Here is a 23,075-nt window from a genome sequence, read left to right as displayed (position 1 = left end):
AGATAAACCCCCTGACTGACTTGAATGATAAAACAGCAGCGAGAGCACAATAAGAAAAATGCAGACTGAACGCTTCCATATAATTGTTGTGTAACCCCTTTTGTCTGTTTATTGTGTATTTTGTCCTCAATGCTAAAAGGTTTACAGGGACGTAAGGAGTGATAATAAAATTCTGTAATGTGCTAAAGCGTTAACAGAAGTATGCGTTTTCGTTTAACCCCTGCAACAGAATTAAAAGGACCTAAAATCACACATTTATTTTGTTTGGGACAGGGCATGCAGAGTTTCCAACTTAGTTCTGTTGTATTATTTATTGCATATCATACTAAGTTAGATAGAGCGCACATATTTTGGAGCCCTATATGGCAGCAGTCGGGGCAAACACTGCTACAATATACTGCTCCAATGCAATTGCTTTTACAATAATTTAACTTTGAAAATTGTAGTGTTTGTGCTGTTCCCAGAAAGAGCTGAAGTGCATTCCACAGAATTCTGAATACCCCAGTATTATACACAGAGATTGCTTAAAGGGAGAGTCTAGTCAAAATTAAACTTTCATTATTCAGATAGGACTTGTAATTTTAATCAACTTTCCAATTTACTTTTATCATCAAATTTGCTTTGTTCTCTTGGTATACTTAGTTGAAACTAAACCTAGGCAGACTCATATGCTAATTTCTAAGCCCTTGAAGGCTGCCTCTTATCACATGCTTTTTAAATTCCTTTTCAATCAACACAGAGACTGAAAGTACACGTGGGTCATATAGATAACACTGTGTACAGACACAGGGGTTTTTTAAAGTGAAGGTAAAGTTACCTTGACTATGATCCACAATCCAATTATGTGTCAATAGGACTTTAATTCATCATTTTTTAAAATATTTATTCTAAAGCAAGTAAATCCCTTTTTGTCGCTCTCAAAAATCAACCCGGTTTTTTTTAAGTTTGGGTCACGTTTTTTTAACAGCCAGTTGAAAATCTGGCCGTTAGGCGGACATGACCCTACGTCATCCGCCTACTTGTTGATATGCGCTGTGCTACAGTCTAATTATTCCTCTCATAGTACACGCACATTCCCGCTTCGCGCATGTGTACTAGTTTTGCATTACTTGTTGTACTCCTTTTAGGGCAGTCAGTCGGTCCCGATCTCACACCATGGAGGGAATGAGGGTGAGCGGCACAAGCAGTGCAAAAAAGAGAACGCCATGTTTGTTTTGGGTAAATGCCATTAGGCTGCCACAGACATTACAAGAAGTAAAAATGGTATTGTGCTTTAAATTATGTGTTATATAGCTATTTGCCTTTTGGGATGGAACTTTTCCGAGTACACTGTTAATCAAATGCAGATACTGTCACTCTGCAGAGGATTTTAGTTATGGTGCTGAAGTCTGCAGAGAATTTTAGTTATGTGCACCTGTCAGAGAGATTAGTCCCATGGCTGTTAGACATGCAGCATCTCGCTACGAAGGAGTCAAAATCTCAGATTTGTGCATGCGCAATATAAAGGAACTTTGTGCACAAGCTTTAGAGATATGTATAGAGCGGGTGGGATCGCTTTATACGTAACATTACAGAAATAGAGGAAGTAGACGGTGGGAGGAGTTCGCCCAGTAACGGTAGGAAAAAAGATATTGCTTAAAAGTCTAAATTTGAGGGGAAAAATAGGAAAAAAAGTTAACGATCATAGTGCTATTAGTATATTGTAACGATGGATGAATTCTGGAGCTATTAACTTTACTTTCACTTTACGATTTAGCACAACACAGTACTAAATGTAAGTCAATAGATAATAAACAGTCACAGTCATGTGATCAGGGGGCTGACAGAAGATGCTTAGATACAAGGTAATTACAGAGGTAAAAAGTGTATTAATATAACAGTGTTGGTTATGCAAAACTGGGGAATGGGTAATAAAGGGATTATCTATCTTTTAAAACAATAACAATTCTATTGTAGACTGTCCCTTTAAAGGACCACTAAATCGAGTAGAACTGATAATTATGCATAATAAGACAATACTATAGTACTTACTTTGAATTTTAAATTAGCAGTTGAATATTTCCTTGCAAACTTCAATGTTAATCCAATTTTCAAAGCCCCCCGTATCATGTGACAGCCATTAGCCAATCATAAAATACATATACATATATACTGTGAACTTTTGCATACTCAAGGTATATATCAGGACTGGAAAACAATGCAATATTTTCTTTAAAAAAAGTATATGTTTCTTAATGTTTATAAGAATCTTTCTTTTCTATGCATATCTTTTCCAATGCAGGGCTAAATTGCTGAAATACTATGCATATATAAAATTACTTTAAAGGGACACTAAACACTAAATATGCACTTTCCTCTAATCATATGTGCTGCCATTTTGTATCCTAGGTTTCACTGCAGTTATCTGAAGGAGAGTTGCTGCACATATGCAAACTCATCAAAGCTTGAATGTAGTGAAAGACAGATTTCAAAAGGGCAACACCCAAGACTAGCGGGAGGCAGGGAATAGCCTCTATACAAGCTTATAAAATGTATTTAGCGTTTAATAACCTTTTAATTGTACTTGTAATTTTTTTTTTTTTTTTATAAACAATACCTTCTTTTCATGCCCATTGGGAGAGTGCCGTCATTAAAAAAAAGCTTCCTATATCTAAACAGGCATTCTTGAGCATGCACGCATGGCATTGCACGACCAGTGTCATGCCCTGGAACATGCGTAATGTGTTGCCCAATTTCCCCTTAGTATCCTTTTTAGAAGAGGGTTCTCAGACACCAAAAGCAGATGTAAAGGGACATTGTATTTAAAAGTTATCTATCATGCATTTACTAGACATGTACACATGGATTCGGAATGGAAAAAAATCACTAATTTGGTGGTATTGTTAGTATTTGTTTTAAATCGCAAAACAAGCAAGCCTATCTTAATGAACAAACGCATTCAACTTAAATATTTAGTTGATCCTTTTATGTGGTTAAAAATGTTGCTCTAAAGACGGGAAAATTAGTTGAAATTAGGCTATATAAGCAAAAAAGGTGTTGAAAGCTTAAATTTAAACTGTTCAATAGCGATTAAGCAATGTCCTTGTCAGACATTTGGTACCTGTGTCAACAAGAAAGTATGTAAGCTTCTCTTTTATTTTCGACAATCTTGGCCCCATTAAAAAAATAAATGAATAAAAAATATATGTATATATTTTATTTTTTGTTGTTGTTGGCTTGTAGCAGTAGCGCTAGCTTCTACTTTAGCTTTATTTAAGTTCATGTTGCCGTGAATATGTTCCTCATAGGAAATAGCATACAAGCAAATTTTCATTAATTCTGCATGACCCCATGGCTGAATACAGAATGACATTAAAGAATTTTTGTCTATGCATATGTCTAGCATTTACACATGTTAAAAAAATATTTTTTCACTACTTACTATATCGAAACTAAAAATGATTGCTTCAATATTTTTAAACAACTAATATAATTCTAAAAAAATACATCTACATATTATTTTCAGGCTAATCTTTGCTTTGAACACATTATTATATGTAGCAATTATTTAGAGTTTAATGTCTCTTTAGGTAAAAGCTGTTTAAATTTAAAGGGACAGTAAAGTTCATGACGTTCAGACAGAACAACTGTCCAATTTGATGCTGTTATCTAATGTGCTTTGTTCTCTAGGTATCGTGTGTTGAAAAACAATCCCAGGTAGGCTTATTAGCAGCAATGCATTAATGGGAGCTAACTGCTGATTGGTGGATACACACCTGTATGCCTCTTGTCATTGGCTCACCCAATGCTTTGAGTTATGCATTGCTGCTCCTTCAACAAAAGATATCAGGTGAATGAAGTAAATTAGATAATAGAAGCAAATTGCAAATTTGTTTAAAATTGCATATTCTATCTGAATCATGAAAGAAAATTTTTGAGATTGATGTCCCTTTAAGTTTAAACCAATACTGAAGATTTGATTTTGTACTTCCTGCTAATCCTTATTTGCTGATAAGGACAACTGCCTCTGTTTATTGGTGGAGAGGGGCACACCTCCACAAGTATTGCAATAAACAACAATTTATTCAGGACAAGGTCTTTTTATTTATATATTTTAAACATAACATATATTTATAAAATAGTTGACTACTGCTACCTGACCATAAAGATATATTCATCTCCACAGGTAACAATATAATGCATTTACTGAACCCACTGAACCAATCAACACAATTAATTTTGCCTTAAATTTACCATAAAATGTGCAAATAATATTAAAGAAAAAGTAAACAAAGAATGTTTTTCACAGAAGCTCCTCAAATGCTGGACTGACGATCATCATCCTATGATATCATCTGATGATAATTCCTTACTTAAAATGAGAACTTTTCACGTATGGCTGTTACTATATTATGACCTTAGCTTTTACCAGACATTAGAAAATCTTTTATTTTTCCCTGATTTTTCTTTAGGGTTAAAATAAAACTATTTGCATAAGTAAAAGCAAAGAAAAATAAATAAATTGCATAGTTATGGAACAATATTTATATATATATATATATATATATATATATATATATATATATATATATATATATATATATATATATATATATTAGTTTAAGCAAAGAAAAAGCTTATTATGGAGTGATATACCTGTAAATTGTGATTGTCATATTTTTATTTTCCTATCTATCTATACCTGTGTGTGTATAAATATATATATATATATATATATATATATATATATATATATATATATATATATATATATTATATATACACAGTGTTCTCAACAGACAATTTTGCTAGCCGGGTGGCATTATGTTATAAAGTAGCTGGGTGGGGGCAGTGTAATATTTTCTAATTTTCTGCTATGTAAAGCAAAAATTAATTGCATAATTTAACATAAATGTATTTAATGATAATTTGTGCAATAAAAAATAGCCAATTTTAGCTTAATATTGGTGGTCAGTAAAATCAGCATCTGCTAACAAGGTCCTGGGGAGAACACAGATGTGTATATATATATATATAGATATACATAGAATATATATATATATATATATATATATATATATATATATATATATATATATATATATAAAAACATGTATTATATATAAATGTACAGTATATATATGTATATATATATATATATATATATATATATATATATATATATATATATATATATATATATATATATAAAGAGAGAGAGCAATATATTGAGAGGTATAGATATAGATATGCCCATACGTAATTCTAACCTCTTGAGTGACACTAATATGATAAAATGTTATTATGTACAAACACAAGTGAAGTGTACATTTTTTTTAAATAAAATATGTAATTATTTATGATATATTTTGCATGTCACTTCAAGAAACATAATTTCCCTTAAATATTGACTTTAAAAAAAAAAAAACTTTTACTGTGATAGTGGTTCTTAAAATAATTTATGGGCATTTTTGTTTCAGAATATATTCTACGACACCCTTCACAATTGATAAAATCTGGTTACTACTTCTTTTTCCAAATGCCATGGTTTCCTGAATTCATGTATACTGTAAATGATTACAAGGTGAGATTAATTAGAATATTACCTCAGACATTGATCATAGATATTGCACAACACGTTATTTTTGCAAATGTGTCTCGTAACTGAGATGCTTAAATTGAATGATTCCATGCCCATTGTAAGCTCACAATACGTCTACATATCGTGTTTAAGGCATAACATGTCTATTATGTGTTTGTTGTTTATTCACTTTATCATTTACTTTTTTTATTTACAGTTAGATGTTTTTCACGTTTAGAAAGGAAAAAATGTGCATGAGTCATTTGTAGCTTTATACAATTTATTTGTTGTGATTCTGTGAACACTTGTTATATATTAGTAAATGTCAGTGATCTTAAATTGCATGTCTTGTATTTTTTATTTGTATTAATATTTTTCTCCTAAAACAAATGAATGTTAAATTGTTTCAGGGATAAATAACATTACTAAAAGAACATATAACTTCCATGTTTTGAAACATTTATTAAACAAAGACTGTACTTAAAAATGTTCTGTTATTGACATAAAATTACAGCATTTAAATATGGGCATTACCTATCAGCCAATCAGGATTTACAGGAAGTACCTATCAGCCAATCAGGATTAGCAGGAAGTACCTATTAGCCAATGAGCATTAGCAAAAAAACTACCTATCACCCAATTAGCATTGGTAGGAAGTACTTATCATCCAGGGAGCGTTATTAGAAAATACACAACTTATTTGTTTTTGTTTAATATTAAATCATTTTTTACTTCACATTTTTTAGAGGGGGAAAAAAATCAACGTTTAAATGCTGATCTTTCATATGAGAGACAGTTCTTGAATACAATGTCCCTTTAAGCACAGTCTGTTTTTAAACATTACAAAATTGTATTTATTTCTTAGATATTTTTATTTTTTAGAAAGAATCAGAACAGTCTGATAAATATATTCTAAGTGTTATTTGGATGAAAACTTGCAGTCTTAAACTTAAAAAGTAGTTTTAGCTTTCAGCACAAATAATTAATATGCCCTTAGGGTTGCCACCTTTTGCCCAGCCATTTCCTGGACACTTTTTAAAGGGGCGTGGTTTAGGGGTGTGGTATGATTTTTGGCATCTCTAGAGAGTTTGGTACACAAACAAAATGTATGCTTACCTGATAAAATTCTTTCTTTCTTGACACGGTGAGTCCACAGATCATCATTAATTATTGTTGGGAATATCACTCCTGGCCAGCAGGAGGAGGCAAAGAGCACCACAGCAGAGCTATTAAGTATCACTTCCCTTCCCACAAACCCCAGTAATTCGACCGAAGGAAAAGAAGAGAAAGAAAATAACACAAGGTGCAGAGGTGCCATAGGTTTATATAAACAAAACTGTTTGGAAAAAAACAGGGAGGGCCATGGACTCACCATGTCAAGAAATAAATAAATTTATCAGGTAAGCATAAATTTTGTTTTCTTTCTAATGACACAGTGAGTCCACGGATCATCATCAATTACTGTTGGGAATCAATACCCAAGCTAGAGGACACAGATGATATGGGAGGGACAAGACAGGGAACCTAAACAGAAGGCACCACTGCTTGAAGACCCTTTCTCTCAAAAGAAAACCTCAGCTGAGGCAAAAGTATCTCCTCCTCCTTGCACTAGAGGCAAAGAGAATGACTGGGGTTTGTGGAAAGGGAAGTGATACTTAACAGCTCTGCTATGGTGCTCTTTGCCTCTTCCTGCTGGCCAGGAGTGATATTCCCAACAGTAATTGATGATGATCCGTGGACTCACCGTGTCATTAGAAAGAAAGCCGTTTTTGCACAGGAGAATGTTCATTAGACATTAAGTAGCTGTTTAAAGAGGATTTACTGCAGTCGTACGGCCTTGGGCATTTCTATCTCTTGTTTTCTGTACCAATGTACCAAGACCTACCGTTACTAATTGCTAAGGTTACATGCCTCATGACTGTTTCCCAGACAGGTTCTAAAGACCAACACAATTTATTTCAGCAACGTGAACAATGTGATTATACTGGTATTAGTCAGCTGTTGTTTAAAGGGAAATTAAACCCAAAATTGTTCCCTCATGATTTAGATAGAGCATATGATTTTAAACAACTTTCCTATTTACTTCTATCAGATTTGCTTCATTCTCATGGTATCTTTTGTTAAAGATCAGCAATGCATTAGTAAGAGCTAGCTGAGCACATTGGGTTAGCCAATGACAGGAGGCATATATGTGCAGCCAACAATTAGCATCTAGGTCCCAGTAGTGCATTGCTGCTTCTGAGCCTATCTAGGTATGCTTTTCAACAAAGGATACCAAGAGAATGAAGCAAATTAGATAATAGACGTAAATAGGAAAATTGTTCAAAATTGCACGCGTTATCTGAATCATGAAAGAAAAAATTTGGGTTTCATGTACCTTTAACATTTTTTAACTTACCTGGTAATCGCAGTTGTTAACTAATTAAGAAGTAATTTACAGTATATATGTTTGTATGTGCGTGCAGATAATTAGACTAATCAGAGATATAAGATTCAATATAAAAATATAAAATGGATGAAGTTTTAATCATATTTAGTTTAGCAAATAATAATCCTTAAAACTGATCTGAAAACAACTTTTAAGTTTCTATGGCCTAGATTTGGAGTTTTGCGTTAGAAGGGGTGCGTTAGCTACGCATGCTTTTTTTTGGCCGCACCTTTTAAATACCGCTGGTATTTAGAGTTCACAGAAGGGCTGCGTTAGGCTCCAAAAAGGGAGCGTAGAGCATAATTTACTGACACTGCAACTCTAAATACCAGCGGTGCTTACGGACGCGGCCAGCTTCAAAAACGTGCTGGTGCACGATTCCCCCATAGGAAACAATGGGACAGTTTGAGCTGAAAAAAAACCTAACACCTGCAAAAAAGTAGCGTTCAGCTCCTAACGCGGCCCCATTGTTTCCTATGGGGAAACTCTTCCTATGTCTGCACCTAACACCCTAACATGTACCCCGAGTCTAAACACCCCTAACCTTACACTTATTAACCCCTAATATGCCGCCCCCGCTATCGCTGACACCTGCATATTTTTTTAACCCCTAATCTGCCGCTCCGTACACCGCCGCAACCTACATTATACCTATGTACCCCTAATCTGCTGCCCCTAACACCGCCGACCCCATTATTATATTTATTAACCCCTAATCTGCCCCCCACAACGTCGCCGCCAGCTACCTACAATAATTAACCCCTAATCTGCCGACCGGACCTCACCGCTACTATAATAAATTTATTAACCCCTAATCCGCCTCACTCCCGCCTCAATAACCCTATAACAAATAGTATTAACCCCTAATCTGCCCTCCCTAGCATCGCCGACACCTAACTTCAATTATTAACCCCTAATCTGCCGACCGGACCTCACCACTACTATAATAAATGTTTTAACCCCTAAAGCTAAGTCTAACCCTAACACTAACACCCCCCTAAGTTAAATATAATTTTATTCTAACGAAATAAAATAATTCTTATTAAATACATTATTCCTATTTAAAGATAAATACTTACCTGTAAAATAAACCCTAATATAGCTACAATATAAATTATAATTATATTGTAGCTATTTTAGGATTAATATTTATTTTACAGGCAACTTTGTATTTATTTTAACCAGGTACAATAGCTATTAAATAGTTAATAACTATTTAATAGCTACCTAGTTAAAATAATTACAAAATTACCTGTAAAATAAATCATAACCTAAGTTACAATTAAACCTAACGCTACACTATCAATAAATTAATTACATAAAATACCTACAATTATCTACAATTAAACCTAACACTACACTATCAATAAATTAATTAAATACAATACCTACAAAAAAATACAATGAAATAAACTAACTAAAGTACAAAAAATAAAAAAGAACTAAGTTACAAAAAATAAAAAAATATTTACAAACATTAAAAAAATATTACAACAATTTTAAACTAATTACACCTACTCTAAGCCCCCTAATAAAATAACAAAGCCCCCCAAAATAAAAAAATGCCCTACCCTATTCTAAAATTAAAATAGAGAAGCTCTTTTACCTTACCAGCCCTTAAAAGGGCCATTTGCAGGGCATGCCCCAAAGAATTCAGCTCTTTTGCCTGGAAAAAAAAACATACAATACCCCCCCAACATTACAACCCACCACCCACATACCCCTAATCTAACCCAAACCCCCCTTAAATAAACCTAACACTAAGCCCTGAAGATCTTCCTACCTTATCTTCACCACACAGGGTATCACCGATCCGTCCTGGCTCCGATGTCTTGATCCAAGCCCAAGCGGGGGGCTGAAGACATCCAGCCTCCGGCTGAAGTCTTGATCCAAGCGGCGGCTGAAGAAGTCCATCTTCGGGCAGAAGTCTTCATCCTATCCGGGCAGAAGAGGACATCCGGACCAGCAAACATCTTCATCCAGGCGGCATCTTCTATGTTGTTCCATCCGATGACGAGCGGCTCATCTTGAAGACCTCTAGCGCGGATCCATCCTCTTCTTCCGATGACTAGACGACGAATGAAGGTTCCTTTAAGGGACGTCATCCAAGATGGCGTCCCTCAAATTCCGATTGGCTGATAGGATTCTATCAGCCAATCGGAATTAAGGTAGGAAAATTCTGATTGGCTGATGGAATCAGCCAATCAGATTCAAGTTCAATCCTGATCGGAACAGCCAATAGAATGCGAGCTCAATCTGATTGGCTGATTGGATCAGCCAATCGGATTGAACTTGAATCTGATTGGCTGATTCCATCAGCCAATCAGAATTTTCCTACCTTAATTCCGATTGGCTGATAGAATCCTATCAGCCAATCGGAATTCGAGGGACGCCATCTTGGATGACGTCCCTTAAAGGAACCTTCATTCGTCGTCTAGTCGTCGGAAGAAGAGGATGGATCCGCGCCGGAGGTCTTCAAGATGGAGCTGCTCGTCATCAGATGGAACAACATAGAAGATTCCGCTTGGATGAAGGTGTTTGCCGGTCCGGATGTCCTCTTCTGCCCGGATAGGATGAAGACTTCTGCCCGAAGATGGACTTCTTCAGCCGCTGCGTGGATCAAGACTTCAGCCGGAGGATGGACGTCTTCAGCCCCCCTGTCAAGTTAGGAAATATCCAGAAGTAGACCCAAATGCAAGGGCGAACTTAAACAACACCCTTGCACTCTGAGTTTAATCCAGGACGTGACCCCACGACAACCTCCAAAAAACAAAGTACTCACGATATGGAGCAGGGTTAGCCTGTGCCAAAGTAATTCATGATATCAGCCGGATAGACTTTTGAATAAGGAACTGGTTTGGAGCTGTTTGGAGGTATAAAAGATTCTTGTGATCTGTCAGAATGAAAAAAGGTTGACTGGTACCCTCTAACCAATGCCTCCATTCATCCAAAGCTAATTTTATAGCCAAAAGTTCCTTATTGCCCACATCATAATTTAACTCGGCAGGATTGAATTTTTTCGAAAAGAACGCCACAGGATGTATCTTGCTGGTAGTCGGATCACGTTGGGAGAGAACAGCTCCAGCTGCTATAGAGGAAGCGTCAACCTCCAAAATAAACTGGAAATCAGGAATTGGATGACTGAGAAGAGGTGCAGAAGAAAATGCTGATTTTAGTGTTTCAAAAGCCTGTACTGCCGAAGAGGACCAGTTCTTACAATTTTGCCCTTTCTTAGTAAGAGAAGTGAGTGGAGACGTGATGTCAGCAAAGTTCTTTATAAACTTTCTATAGTAATTGGCAAAGCCAAGAAACCTCTGCAGGGATTTGAGAGTAGTTGGTCTGGGCCAGTCCTTGATAGCAGACAGTTTAGCAGGATCCATCTTAAAACCTGATTCAGAAATGATATACCCCAAAAAGGGGATGGAACTCTGATGAAAAGAGCATTTCTCCAATTTAGCGAACAGGGAATTGTCTCGTAACCTCTGAAGAACCAGTCTTACATGATGTACATGTTCCTGTAATGTTTTTGAATAGATTAGAATGTCATCGAGGTAAATGATAACAAATTGATTTAGATAATCTCTGAAGATTTCGTTAACAAAGTGCTGAAATACTGCTGGTGCATTGCACAATCCAAATGGCATTACTAGATACTCATAGTGACCAAATCTAGTGTTAAATGCCGTCTTCCATTCGTCTCCTTTACGGATTCTGACCAGATTGTAGGCCCCACGGAGATCTAACTTGGAAAAAATAGAAGCACCTTGAAGACGTTCGAATAACTCAGAAATGAGCGGCAAAGGATAGCTGTTTTTGACAGTAATCTGATTCAAGGCTCGATAATCAATACAGGGACGAAGACCTCCATCTTTTTTCCCAATGAAGAAAAAACCTGCACCCACAGGTGAAGAGGAAGGACGAATGAATCCTCTGGCTAAGTTGTCCTTTATGTATTCCTCAAGAGAGACATTTTCTTGACGAGAGAGGGGATAGGTCATTCCCTTAGGTAGAGGAGCCCCTGAATACAATTCGATAGGACAGTCAAATATCCGGTGTGGAGGTAACGTCTCAGCCTCTTTTTTAGAAAACACATCACTAAAGGCATGATAGTAATTGGGCAATGATTCAGGAACTTCCACCATAGCTACGACAGGACAGGATGGTTTAGAGGGATTTTGCAGGCAATGTTTGAAACAGGTAGTTCCCCAGGAAATAAGTTCTCCTTTAGACCATGAGAAAACTGGATCATGAAGCTGCAACCAAGGTAACCCCAGAATCAATGGTATGTGGGGAGAAGAGATGACATTAAAACGAATAATTTCAGAATTAAGTATGCCCACAGTCAAAAGAAGAGGAATGGTAGAATGTTTTATGATACCAGTACCTAGAGGCTGTCCACTGACAGTAGTTACCTTAATTAACTGTTTCTTGGCTTGAAGAGGAATCCTGAGAGAGTCAGCAAAGTTTGAATCAATGAATACTCCAGCAGCTCCAGAATCGATGAGAGCTTGAGCTCGAAACTTGGTGTTTCCAAAAGAGATAGTTACAGGAACAAAAAGTTTAGAATTGAGGGAAGACATGGGATTCTGGCTTAACTCTGTCCCTCTATCAAAAGTTAAGCCTTAGCTTTTACTGGCCGGATAGGACAGTCCTTCAGTAAATGTCCTTTGGTACCACAATACAGACATAACCCAAGAGTACGCCTTCTATGGCGTTCAGCTTCTGACAATTTAATAGCTCCTACTTCCATGGGTTCCACAGACTCAGGAGATTGGGAATTATTATTAGAAAGACTTGAGGTTCGAATAGGAGGACGAAATGAAGATTTAACAAAGGATCTCCGATTCCTATCTCTCTCCTGAAGACGTTCAGAATGCCGGGCGTCAAGAGTAATACATAAATTGATAAGACCCTCCAATGAATCGGGGAGTTCCCAAAATACTAGTTCATCCTTAAGGCGTTCGCAAAGTCCTTTGCGAAAGGCTGCCCGTAAGGATCCATGGTTCCAATCAGTTTCTGCGGCTAAAGTCCTGAATTCAATAGCATATTGAGCTACCGAAAGGGATCCCTGTCTCAGATCCAACAATCCTGCCTCAGCAGCTGCAGACCTCCCAGGCTTGTCAAAAACAGAAGAAAAAATGGACACAAATAATTCCACATCCTGTAGTAACGGATCATTCTTCTCTAAAAGAGGGGACACCCAGGCTAGAGCCTTACCCTTCAAGAGAGAAATAATAAAGGTGATTTTGGAAGTAGAATTTGAAAAAACTTGAGGATTGTTTCTGAAGTGTAAACGACACTGATTAATGAATCCACGGCATTCTTCAGGATTACCGTCATATTTATCTGGAAGTGGGATTCGTGGTATATTCTGTCCAACAGTTTGAGGTGGATTAAAGACAGTATTGGTGCTAGTAGCAGTGGCAGCAGGAGTCACCGTCGCTTGAGAAGGAGCGGAGAGGTTATGTAGCAGAGCAGTAATCTGGTTAAGCTTGGAATCCAAAGATTGCAAATGAGCAGAATGATTTCCTAGAAGTTGCCCTTGTAGAGCCACAGCCCTGGATAACTCGTCATATTATGGTCCGTTTGTACTGTCAGGTTAGGAAATATCCAGAAGTAGACCCAAATGCAAGGGCGAACTTAAACAACACCCTTGCACTCTGAGTTTAATCCAGGACGTGACCCCACGACAACCTCCAAAAAACAAAGTACTCACGATATGGAGCAGGGTTAGCCTGTGCCAAAGTAATTCATGATATCAGCCGGATAGACTTCTGAATAAGGAACTGGTTTCAGGAAATGCCTTCCACAGAATCAGGAGAGCAGGGATAGTCACTTATACTCAGACAGAAGAAGGGTAAAACAGGAAACGGTTAATAATGCAGGAGTAGGTCATTTGTTATCAGGCAGTCTGAAGGTTAACACTGTGTAGACAGTCTTTGCAGAATATGCAACAGGTAATCAGGCAGTTTGAGGGTTAACACTGAGTAGACAGTCTTTGCAGAGTATGCAACAGGTAATCAGGCAGTTTGAGAGTTAACACTGTGTAGACAGTCTTTGCAGAGTATGCAACAGGTAATCAGGCAGTTTGAGAGTTAACACTGTGTAGACAGTCTTTGCAGAGTATGCAACAGGTAATCAGGCAGTTTGAGGGTTAACACTGAGTAGACAGTCTTTGCAGAGTATGCAACAGGTAATCAGGCAGTTTGAGAGTTAACACTGTGTAGACAGTCTTTGCAGAGTATGCAAAAGGTAATCAGGCAGTTTGAGAGTTAACACTGTGTAGACAGTCTTTGCAGAGTATGCAACAGGTAATCAGGCAGTTTGAGGGATTCACAGAAATAACAGTATTTGAATAGATTGCACTACACAGAGTAGTCTGAATATGCAGGGTTTGCAGCAGGTAAACAGGAAGTTTGAAAGTTTCACAAAACAAACAGTACTTGCATTGTTCGGAGACAGGTATTCAGGAGGTTGAAGTTTAATCCAGCATAGTAAGTCCTTGAAGAGATTGGCAACAGAAAAGCAGCAGTTAGAGAGATTCCTCAGCGAAATCCTAACAGAAGCCTCAAAGTTAACAAACAAACGGACACTGGAGAAACAGGAAGCCAGAATAAAAAGCCTGGTTGTGACATCATCAGGAAGGGGTGGCTCAGACACCTGTCAATCAAGCACACAGAGAGGGCTGCAGAGCTTCCCAGCAGCTGAGCGTGACACCCCCGCTTGGGCTTGGATCAAGACATCGGAGCCTGGACCGATCGGTGGTACCCAGTGTGGTGAAGATAAGGTAGGAAGATCTTCAGGGGCTTAGTGTTAGGTTTATTTAAGGGGGGTTTGGATTAGATTAGGGGTATGTGGGTGGTGGGTTGTAATGTTGGGGGGGGGGGGGTTATTGTATGTTTCTTTTTTCCAGGCAAAAGAGCTGAATTCTTTGGGGCATGCCCCGCAAAAGAGCTTTTCTATTTTAATTTTAGAATAGGGTAGGGCATTTTTTTATTTTGGGGGGCTTTGTTATTTTATTAGGGGGCTTAGAGTAGGTGTAATTAGTTTAAAATTGTTGTAATATTTTTCTTATGTTTGTAAATATTTTTTTATTTTTTGTAACTTAGTTCTTTTTTATTTTTTGTACTTTAGTTAGTTTATTTAATTGTATTTATTTGTAGGTATTGGATTTAATTAATTTATTGATAGTGTAGTGTTAGGTTTAATTGTAATTTATTGATAGTGTAGTGTTAGGTTTAATTGTAACTTAGGTTAGGATTTATTTTACAGGTAATTTTGTAATTATTTTAACTAGGTAACTATTACATAGTTATTAACTATTTAATAGCTATTGTACCTAGTTAAAATAAATACAAAGTTGCCTGTAAAATAAATATAAATCCTATAATAGCTACAATATAATTATAATTTATATTGTAGCTATATTAGGATTTATTTTACAGGTAAGTATTTAGCTTTAAATAGGAATAATTTATTTAATAAGAGCTAATTTATTTCGTTAGATTTAAATTATATTTTACATAGGGGGTCTTAGTTTTAGGGTTAGACTTAGCTTTAGGGGTTAATACATTTATTAGAGTAGCGGCGAGGTCCGATCGGCAGATTAGGGGTTAATACTTGAAGTTAGGTGTCGGTAAGGTTAGGGAGGGAAGATTAGGGGTTAATACTATTTAGTATAGGGTTATTGAGGCGGGAATGAGGCGGATTAGGGGTTAATACATTTATTATAGTAGGGGCGAGGTCCAGTCGGCAGATTAGGGGTTAATAAGTGTAGGTAGGTGTCGTCGACGTTGAGGGGGGCAGATTAGGGGTTAATAAATATAATATAGGGGTCGGAGGTGTTAGGGGCAGCAGATTAGGGGTATATAAGTATAACGTAGGTGGCGGCGGTGTGCGGTCGGCAGATTAGGGGTTAAAAAATGTTATTATAGTGGCGGCGATGTGGGGGGGCCTCATTTTAGGGGTGCATAGGTAGTTTATGGGTGTTAGTGTACTTTAGACCACAGTAGTTAAGAGCTTTATGAACCGGCGTTAGCCCAGAAAGCTCTTAACTCCTGTTTTTTTTCTGCGGCTGGAGTTTTGTCGTTAGAGTTCTAATGCTCACTTCAGCCAAGACTCTAAATACCGGCGTTAGAAAGATCCCATTGAAAAGATAGGATACGCAATTGACGTAAGGGGATCTGCGGTATGGAAAAGTCGTGGCTGCAAAGTGAGCGTTAGACCCTTTAATGACTGACTCTAAATACCAGGGGGCGGTAAAAACCAGCGTTAGGAGCCTCTAACGCTGGTTTTGACGGCAACCGCAAAACTCTAAATCTAGGCGTCTATCTTTTTTTTATTATTATTCTTAAAATAGTGTTTATATATTTCATTGCAATTTATTGCCTGCCCATAGCTTTCTCTAGCAATGGTAGGTGAATACAGCACTTAGTGTAAAGGTGGTGCACGGTGTGGGAGGTAGCTGCAATAGCCTCTGTGATAATGCACTCGTAGTAACACCAGCACCAATATCTTGAATTCCAATACTTTTATTAGAGGTTACATAAAAAGCAACGTTTCGTGGTGAACCCACTTAATCATGCTGTTTGTATAACATTGTTTCAAGCAATTTATATCTTTCTTTGGCGCCAACTGGCTTCAATTTTGGCAGTTTTACACCCCCTAGTGGTTACCAATTGCAATGTGTATACAAAAATGTTAAAAACAAATGTATATGACTAAACAGATTATGTATGGCAATAATAAACGTACAAGTACTTTAACATTACTGTGCATACTTATATTATCACAAATATTTAACATGCTTATATTGATTTTTCAGTTTTAATATCTTATTATAATATAATCTCAAATAATGTAAACACATAGGTAAAGTACCCTTGATATTTTTAACTTATCATATAAAGAAAATTTCTATACAAAGAAATCTTTTCATATAGTGAACTCTTTTCATATAGTAAATTTTAATTCTGCATATAGTTATAATTTGAGTGGTAATAATGTTGAAGTTATAATTTCATGATTTAAGGGAATTTCTTTAAGAGAAACAATTAAGATCAAAATCCCTGTTCAACCCCCTGGGAATAAGAGTATCCAATTGATATATCCATCTCATCTCTTGTTGTTGGAGGATTTTTTCTCTATTTGTCCCATTGCGCTGAACAGGGATGTGTTGTATGATCTGCCAGCGTAGCTGGCTTACACTATGTCCTTTTTCTAAAAAGTGTTTGGACAGGGGTGCCTCCAAATTCTTTTTCCTTATGTTTGACCTATGCTGACTCAATCTATCCTTTACTTTCTGTGTGGTCTCTCCTAAGTAATACATAGAACATGGGCATTTTATGAGATAGACTACGTAACTAGTGTCACAAGTATAAAATCCCCTGATGTTGTAACGTCTGCCATTATGTGGATGATAAAAGTTAGGACCTTTTATAACTGAGTTACAACTAACACATCCTAGGCAGGGGTAACAGCCATTCCTTTTTGCTTGCATGTATGTTTGTGTATCTTTTCTCTCTGATCCCACATCACTTCTTACAAGGTGGTCCCGGATATTCTTTACCCTCCTATATGCCATTAAAGGGTAATCCCTAAACTGTTCAATACTAGGGTTACAATCCTTAAGTATATGCCAATGCTTTTTTATGGCTTTTGCTACTGCTTGGCTATGTGAGCTATGTTGAGACACAAATACTAGTCTATCTTGTTCTTTAGTTTTTTCTTTAGGTGCCCTAGGTGTAGTGATATCTTTAATTGTTTCACTCAACAATTGGGTAGGATATCCTCTCTGTTTAAATTTGTTTGACATTTCCAACAGCCTTTTATCCTTCACTTCTGGTGTGCTTACTATTCTCTGTACCCTTAATAATTGACTCTTGGGTAATGAGTTGATAAGGCCTTTTGGATGGAAGCTGTTATATTCCAATAAGGTGTTCCTATCGGTCTCTTTTGAAAAGATATCTATGTCGAGTCTATTATGTCCTTTAGTAATCTTAGTGTCAAGAAATGTTATACTCTCTTCACTATATGTCAAGGAAAATTGTAAGCCCCTTACCATAGTATTGAGTTCTCTTGTGAATTCTTCTAGTTCTCCAATGCTGCCCCACCACACGCCAAACACATCATCTATATAGCGCCACCATACTGTACCATACTGTCTAAATAGATGATTTTCATAAACTTGGCGCTCTTCAAACTCATTCATATAGAGGTTGGCGTATGATGGGGCAACATTGGAGCCCATGGCTGTACCCCTTATCTGTATGTACCAGTCATCCTGGAAAAGAAAGAAATTCCAGTATAGTACCAGACGCAGTAAATTTTCCAAAAAACAACATTGTGTTTGTGAATAGCCACCACTGACCATCAGCACTTTTCTTATAATTGCAATACCTGTTTCATGACTTATAGAGGTATATAAACTCTTAACATCCATTGTGTAAAGTATATATCTATCTGACTGCAATTCTAAAGATTTTATTTTATCCAAAAAATGACCTGTGTCTTTCAGATAACTGGCCATTTTTACCACTTCTGGTTGTAGCAGTTTATCTAGGTACATTGCTATATTGGTATATACTGAACCTACACATGACACAATAGGTCTGCCTGGTGGTCTAGTGGGGTCTTTATGGATTTTGGGGACCGTATAGAAAATAGGTATTTTAGGGTCCTCTACCTGCAAATAATAAGCCAATTTCTTATCAATTATTAACTTTTTTTCTGCCCATTTCACAATATGGTTGATTTCTTTTTGTATTGCACCAAGGGGGTTGCTAGCTATTTTCCTATAAGTGGAGGTGTCACTGAGCTGGTCTCTAATTTCACTGACATAATAATGTTTATCCATCACTACTGTGGCACCTCCCTTATCGGCCCCCTTAAGTACAATACTGTTATCACTCTTTAAATTTTTTAATGCCTGCTGATCCTGTTTAAAGAAATTGATAGGCTTGAACTTTGCGTTGTTTTGTTTTTTTATTTTATTTTTGAGTGATGCAATTTCTAAATCTACCAGTTTAGTGAATGTGTTAAGGCTATGGTTGGCTAAATTAGGGTTAAAGTGACTCTTCTTTCTAAGCCCCAAATTATCCAAATTTAACATATTGTGTTCTTTATCATTTTTTCGGTTGTCAATGGTAATATCGTGCATCTCATTAAACCAAATTTTTAACTTCACATTTCTGTAAAATTTATGCAAGTCCTTAGTTAATTCAAAAAAATTTAAGTCCTGGTAAGGGCAAAAAGACAGTCCTTTGTTCAAGACATTCAATTCGTTAGTGGTAAACGTATGCTTGGAAATATTTACCACTGTGTCTTGTTCTTGGATCACTTCTTCGGCTGCGGCTTCCGTTGTGATTTCCGCTGTTCCCCTTGGCCTCTCACATTCTTCATTTTCTTGCCTCCTCTGGCTCCTGTGTTTGCGGCCTCCCCGGCGGAATCGCTCTCTCCGCTGCTGCTGGAGTTTCCCAAAGGGGACTGTGTGGCGTCGTCTGATGACGTGTCGGTTCCGGTTCCGGTAGTGATGTTTGTATCACGTGGGTGCCGGTTTCTGTTTCTATTGGATCTTTTCGTGTTGTTGTATCTACGGACCGATTGGTAACCATGGTTACCACAACGCCATCTATACACTCGTCCTGTGCGGTAATCTTCTTCATCACGTAGAAACTTGACTCGCTTAGTTTCCTGGATGATCGTTTTCTCAGCTGTGATTTTTTCTTCAATCTTGTCCTCCAATTTCTTCAGCTCCTCTGTGGTAAGCGTTGTATGTAATTCTGTGCGCTGTCTATTAGCTGTCTCAGTTTGTTTTTCGATCTCCTGTAGTAGTGCTTCTACCGTACAGACCATCAAGTCATAGGAGCACTTATTGATGATGGATTCGAATTTGTCACAGTAGTCCACATTGTCCCTAAGGAGAGTGGGTGTTGTACTCATCCTTAGGCCTCTTGGGATTCTTTTCACTCGGTAGTATTCTGCGAGTGTTATAGCATGCAGGTCCCAACGCATCAGCTTGACTTTTAGTTGTTCATAGTCCTTTGCTGTAGTGGCGGATTCTGTGGTTCTCAGGAATTCTCGTGAGCCTCTAGTTAGACTTGTGATGCGGGCAGCTTCAAGTTCACTATATGCAAACATTTTATTGCCATCAGTTCTGTTAGTCACCTCTTTATCCATTCTTCTTATAATATACACAGTGTGCACGTAATCTTGCAGCCCAAGGTACAACTTGCAATGGTAGGTGAATACAGCACTTAGTGTAAAGGTGGTGAACGGTGTGGGAGGTAGCTGCAATAGCCTCTGTGATAATGCACTCGTAGTAACACCAGCACCAATATCTTGAATTCCAATACTTTTATTAGAGGTTACATAAAAAGCAACGTTTCGTGGTGAACCCACTTAATCATGCTGTTTGTATAACATTGTTTCAAGCAATTTATATCTTTCTTTGGCGCCAACTGGCTTCAATTTTGGCAGTTTTACACCCCCTAGTGGTTACCAATTGCAATGTGTATACAAAAATGTTAAAAACAAATGTATATGACTAAACAGATTATGTATGGCATCTGAAAGACACAGGTCATTTTTTGGATAAAATAAAATCTTTAGAATTGCAGTCAGATAGATATATACTTTACACAATGGATGTTAAGAGTTTATATACCTCTATAAGTCATGAAACAGGTATTGCAATTATAAGAAAAGTGCTGATGGTCAGTGGTGGCTATTCACAAACACAATGTTGTTTTTTGGAAAATTTACTGCGTCTGGTACTATACTGGAATTTCTTTCTTTTCCAGGATGACTGGTACATACAGATAAGGGGTACAGCCATGGGCTCCAATGTTGCCCCATCATACGCCAACCTCTATATGAATGAGTTTGAAGAGCGCCAAGTTTATGAAAATCATCTATTTAGACAGTATGGTACAGTATGGTGGCGCTATATAGATGATGTGTTTGGCGTGTGGTGGGGCAGCATTGGAGAACTAGAAGAATTCACAAGAGAACTCAATACTATGGTAAGGGGCTTACAATTTTCCTTGACATATAGTGAAGAGAGTATAACATTTCTTGACACTAAGATTACTAAAGGACATAATAGACTCGACATAGATATCTTTTCAAAAGAGACCGATAGGAACACCTTATTGGAATATAACAGCTTCCATCCAAAAGGCCTTATCAACTCATTACCCAAGAGTCAATTATTAAGGGTACAGAGAATAGTAAGCACACCAGAAGTGAAGGATAAAAGGCTGTTGGAAATGTCAAACAAATTTAAACAGAGAGGATATCCTACCCAATTGTTGAGTGAAACAATTAAAGATATCACTACACCTAGGGCACCTAAAGAAAAAACTAAAGAACAAGATAGACTAGTATTTGTGTCTCAACATAGCTCACATAGCCAAGCAGTAGCAAAAGCCATAAAAAAGCATTGGCATATACTTAAGGATTGTAACCCTAGTATTGAACAGTTTAGGGATTACCCTTTAATGGCATATAGGAGGGTAAAGAATATCCGGGACCACCTTGTAAGAAGTGATGTGGGATCAGAGAGAAAAGATACACAAACATACATGCAAGCAAAAAGGAATGGCTGTTACCCCTGCCTAGGATGTGTTAGTTGTAACTCAGTTATAAAAGGTCCTAACTTTTATCATCCACATAATGGCAGACGTTACAACATCAGGGGATTTTATACTTGTGACACTAGTTACGTAGTCTATCTCATAAAATGCCCATGTTCTATGTATTACTTAGGAGAGACCACACAGAAAGTAAAGGATAGATTGAGTCAGCATAGGTCAAACATAAGGAAAAAGAATTTGGAGGCACCCCTGTCCAAACACTTTTTAGAAAAAGGACATAGTGTAAGCCAGCTACGCTGGCAGATCATACAACACATCCCTGTTCAGCGCAATGGGACAAATAGAGAAAAAATCCTCCAACAACAAGAGATGAGATGGATATATCAATTGGATACTCTTATTCCCAGGGGGTTGAACAGGGATTTTGATCTTAATTGTTTCTCTTAAAGAAATTCCCTTAAATCATGAAATTATAACTTCAACATTATTACCACTCAAATTATAACTATATGCAGAATTAAAATTTACTATATGAAAAGAGTTCACTATATGAAAAGATTTCTTTGTATAGAAATTTTCTTTATATGATAAGTTAAAAATATCAAGGGTACTTTACCTATGTGTTTACATTATTTGAGATTATATTATAATAAGATATTAAAACTGAAAAATCAATATAAGCATGTTAAATATTTGTGATAATATAAGTATGCACAGTAATGTTAAAGTACTTGTACGTTTATTATTGCCATACATAATCTGTTTAGTCATATACATTTGTTTTTAACATTTTTGTATACACATTGCAATTGGTAACCACTAGGGGGTGTAAAACTGCCAAAATTGAAGCCAGTTGGCGCCAAAGAAAGATATAAATTGCTTGAAACAATGTTATACAAACAGCATGATTAAGTGGGTTCACCACGAAACGTTGCTTTTTATGTAACCTCTAATAAAAGTATTGGAATTCAAGATATTGGTGCTGGTGTTACTACGAGTGCATAGCTTTCTCTAACTAATTACAAATTTTGTTTAATATTACTGTATCTTATTTTAATTCATTTTGTTGCTAAGTTTCAGCACCTGGGTGGCACTTGCTGATTGGTGACTAAATGTAGCCACCAATCAGCAAGTGCTACCCAGGGTACTGAACCAAAAACGGGCCAGCTCCTAAGCTAACATTGCAGCTTTTTCAAATAAAGATACCAAGAGAATGAATAAAAAATGATAATAGGAGTAAATTTAGAAAGTTGCTTAAAATTACATGCTCTATCTGAATCATGAAATAATAAAAATTGTGTTTCATATCCCTTTAACAAATATCTGGTTCTGGCATTTTTTCATATAAGATTGAATCCCTTTTAAAGTTAGATAGACCCCAAAAGTTTATCAGTATACTAGAAGTACTGACACCATCCAGCAAAACAAGGCTAACGTACAATACATATAATACCACTGTTTTGATTTGATGTGGATAAATGGACATAAAAGA

At 36.8% G+C, this 23,075-nt stretch overlaps 1 protein-coding gene across 1 annotated transcript in view; it reads left to right on the top strand.

Moving 5' to 3' along the window:
- The window catches only part of EPHX4 (epoxide hydrolase 4), an 88,730-nt gene that overhangs the window by 60,707 nt on the left and 4,948 nt on the right, over positions 1 to 23,075 (top strand). The window contains exon 5 of the mRNA XM_053694008.1: positions 5,460 to 5,563. Within this exon, the coding sequence (XP_053549983.1) occupies positions 5,460 to 5,563 (104 nt within the window). The remainder of the gene's footprint in view (positions 1 to 5,459; positions 5,564 to 23,075) is intronic.

Source organism: Bombina bombina, chromosome 10 (genome assembly GCF_027579735.1).
Source record: "Bombina bombina isolate aBomBom1 chromosome 10, aBomBom1.pri, whole genome shotgun sequence".
NCBI lineage: Eukaryota > Metazoa > Chordata > Amphibia > Anura > Bombinatoridae > Bombina > Bombina bombina.
This window is presented reverse-complemented; position numbering and strand designations above follow the sequence as displayed.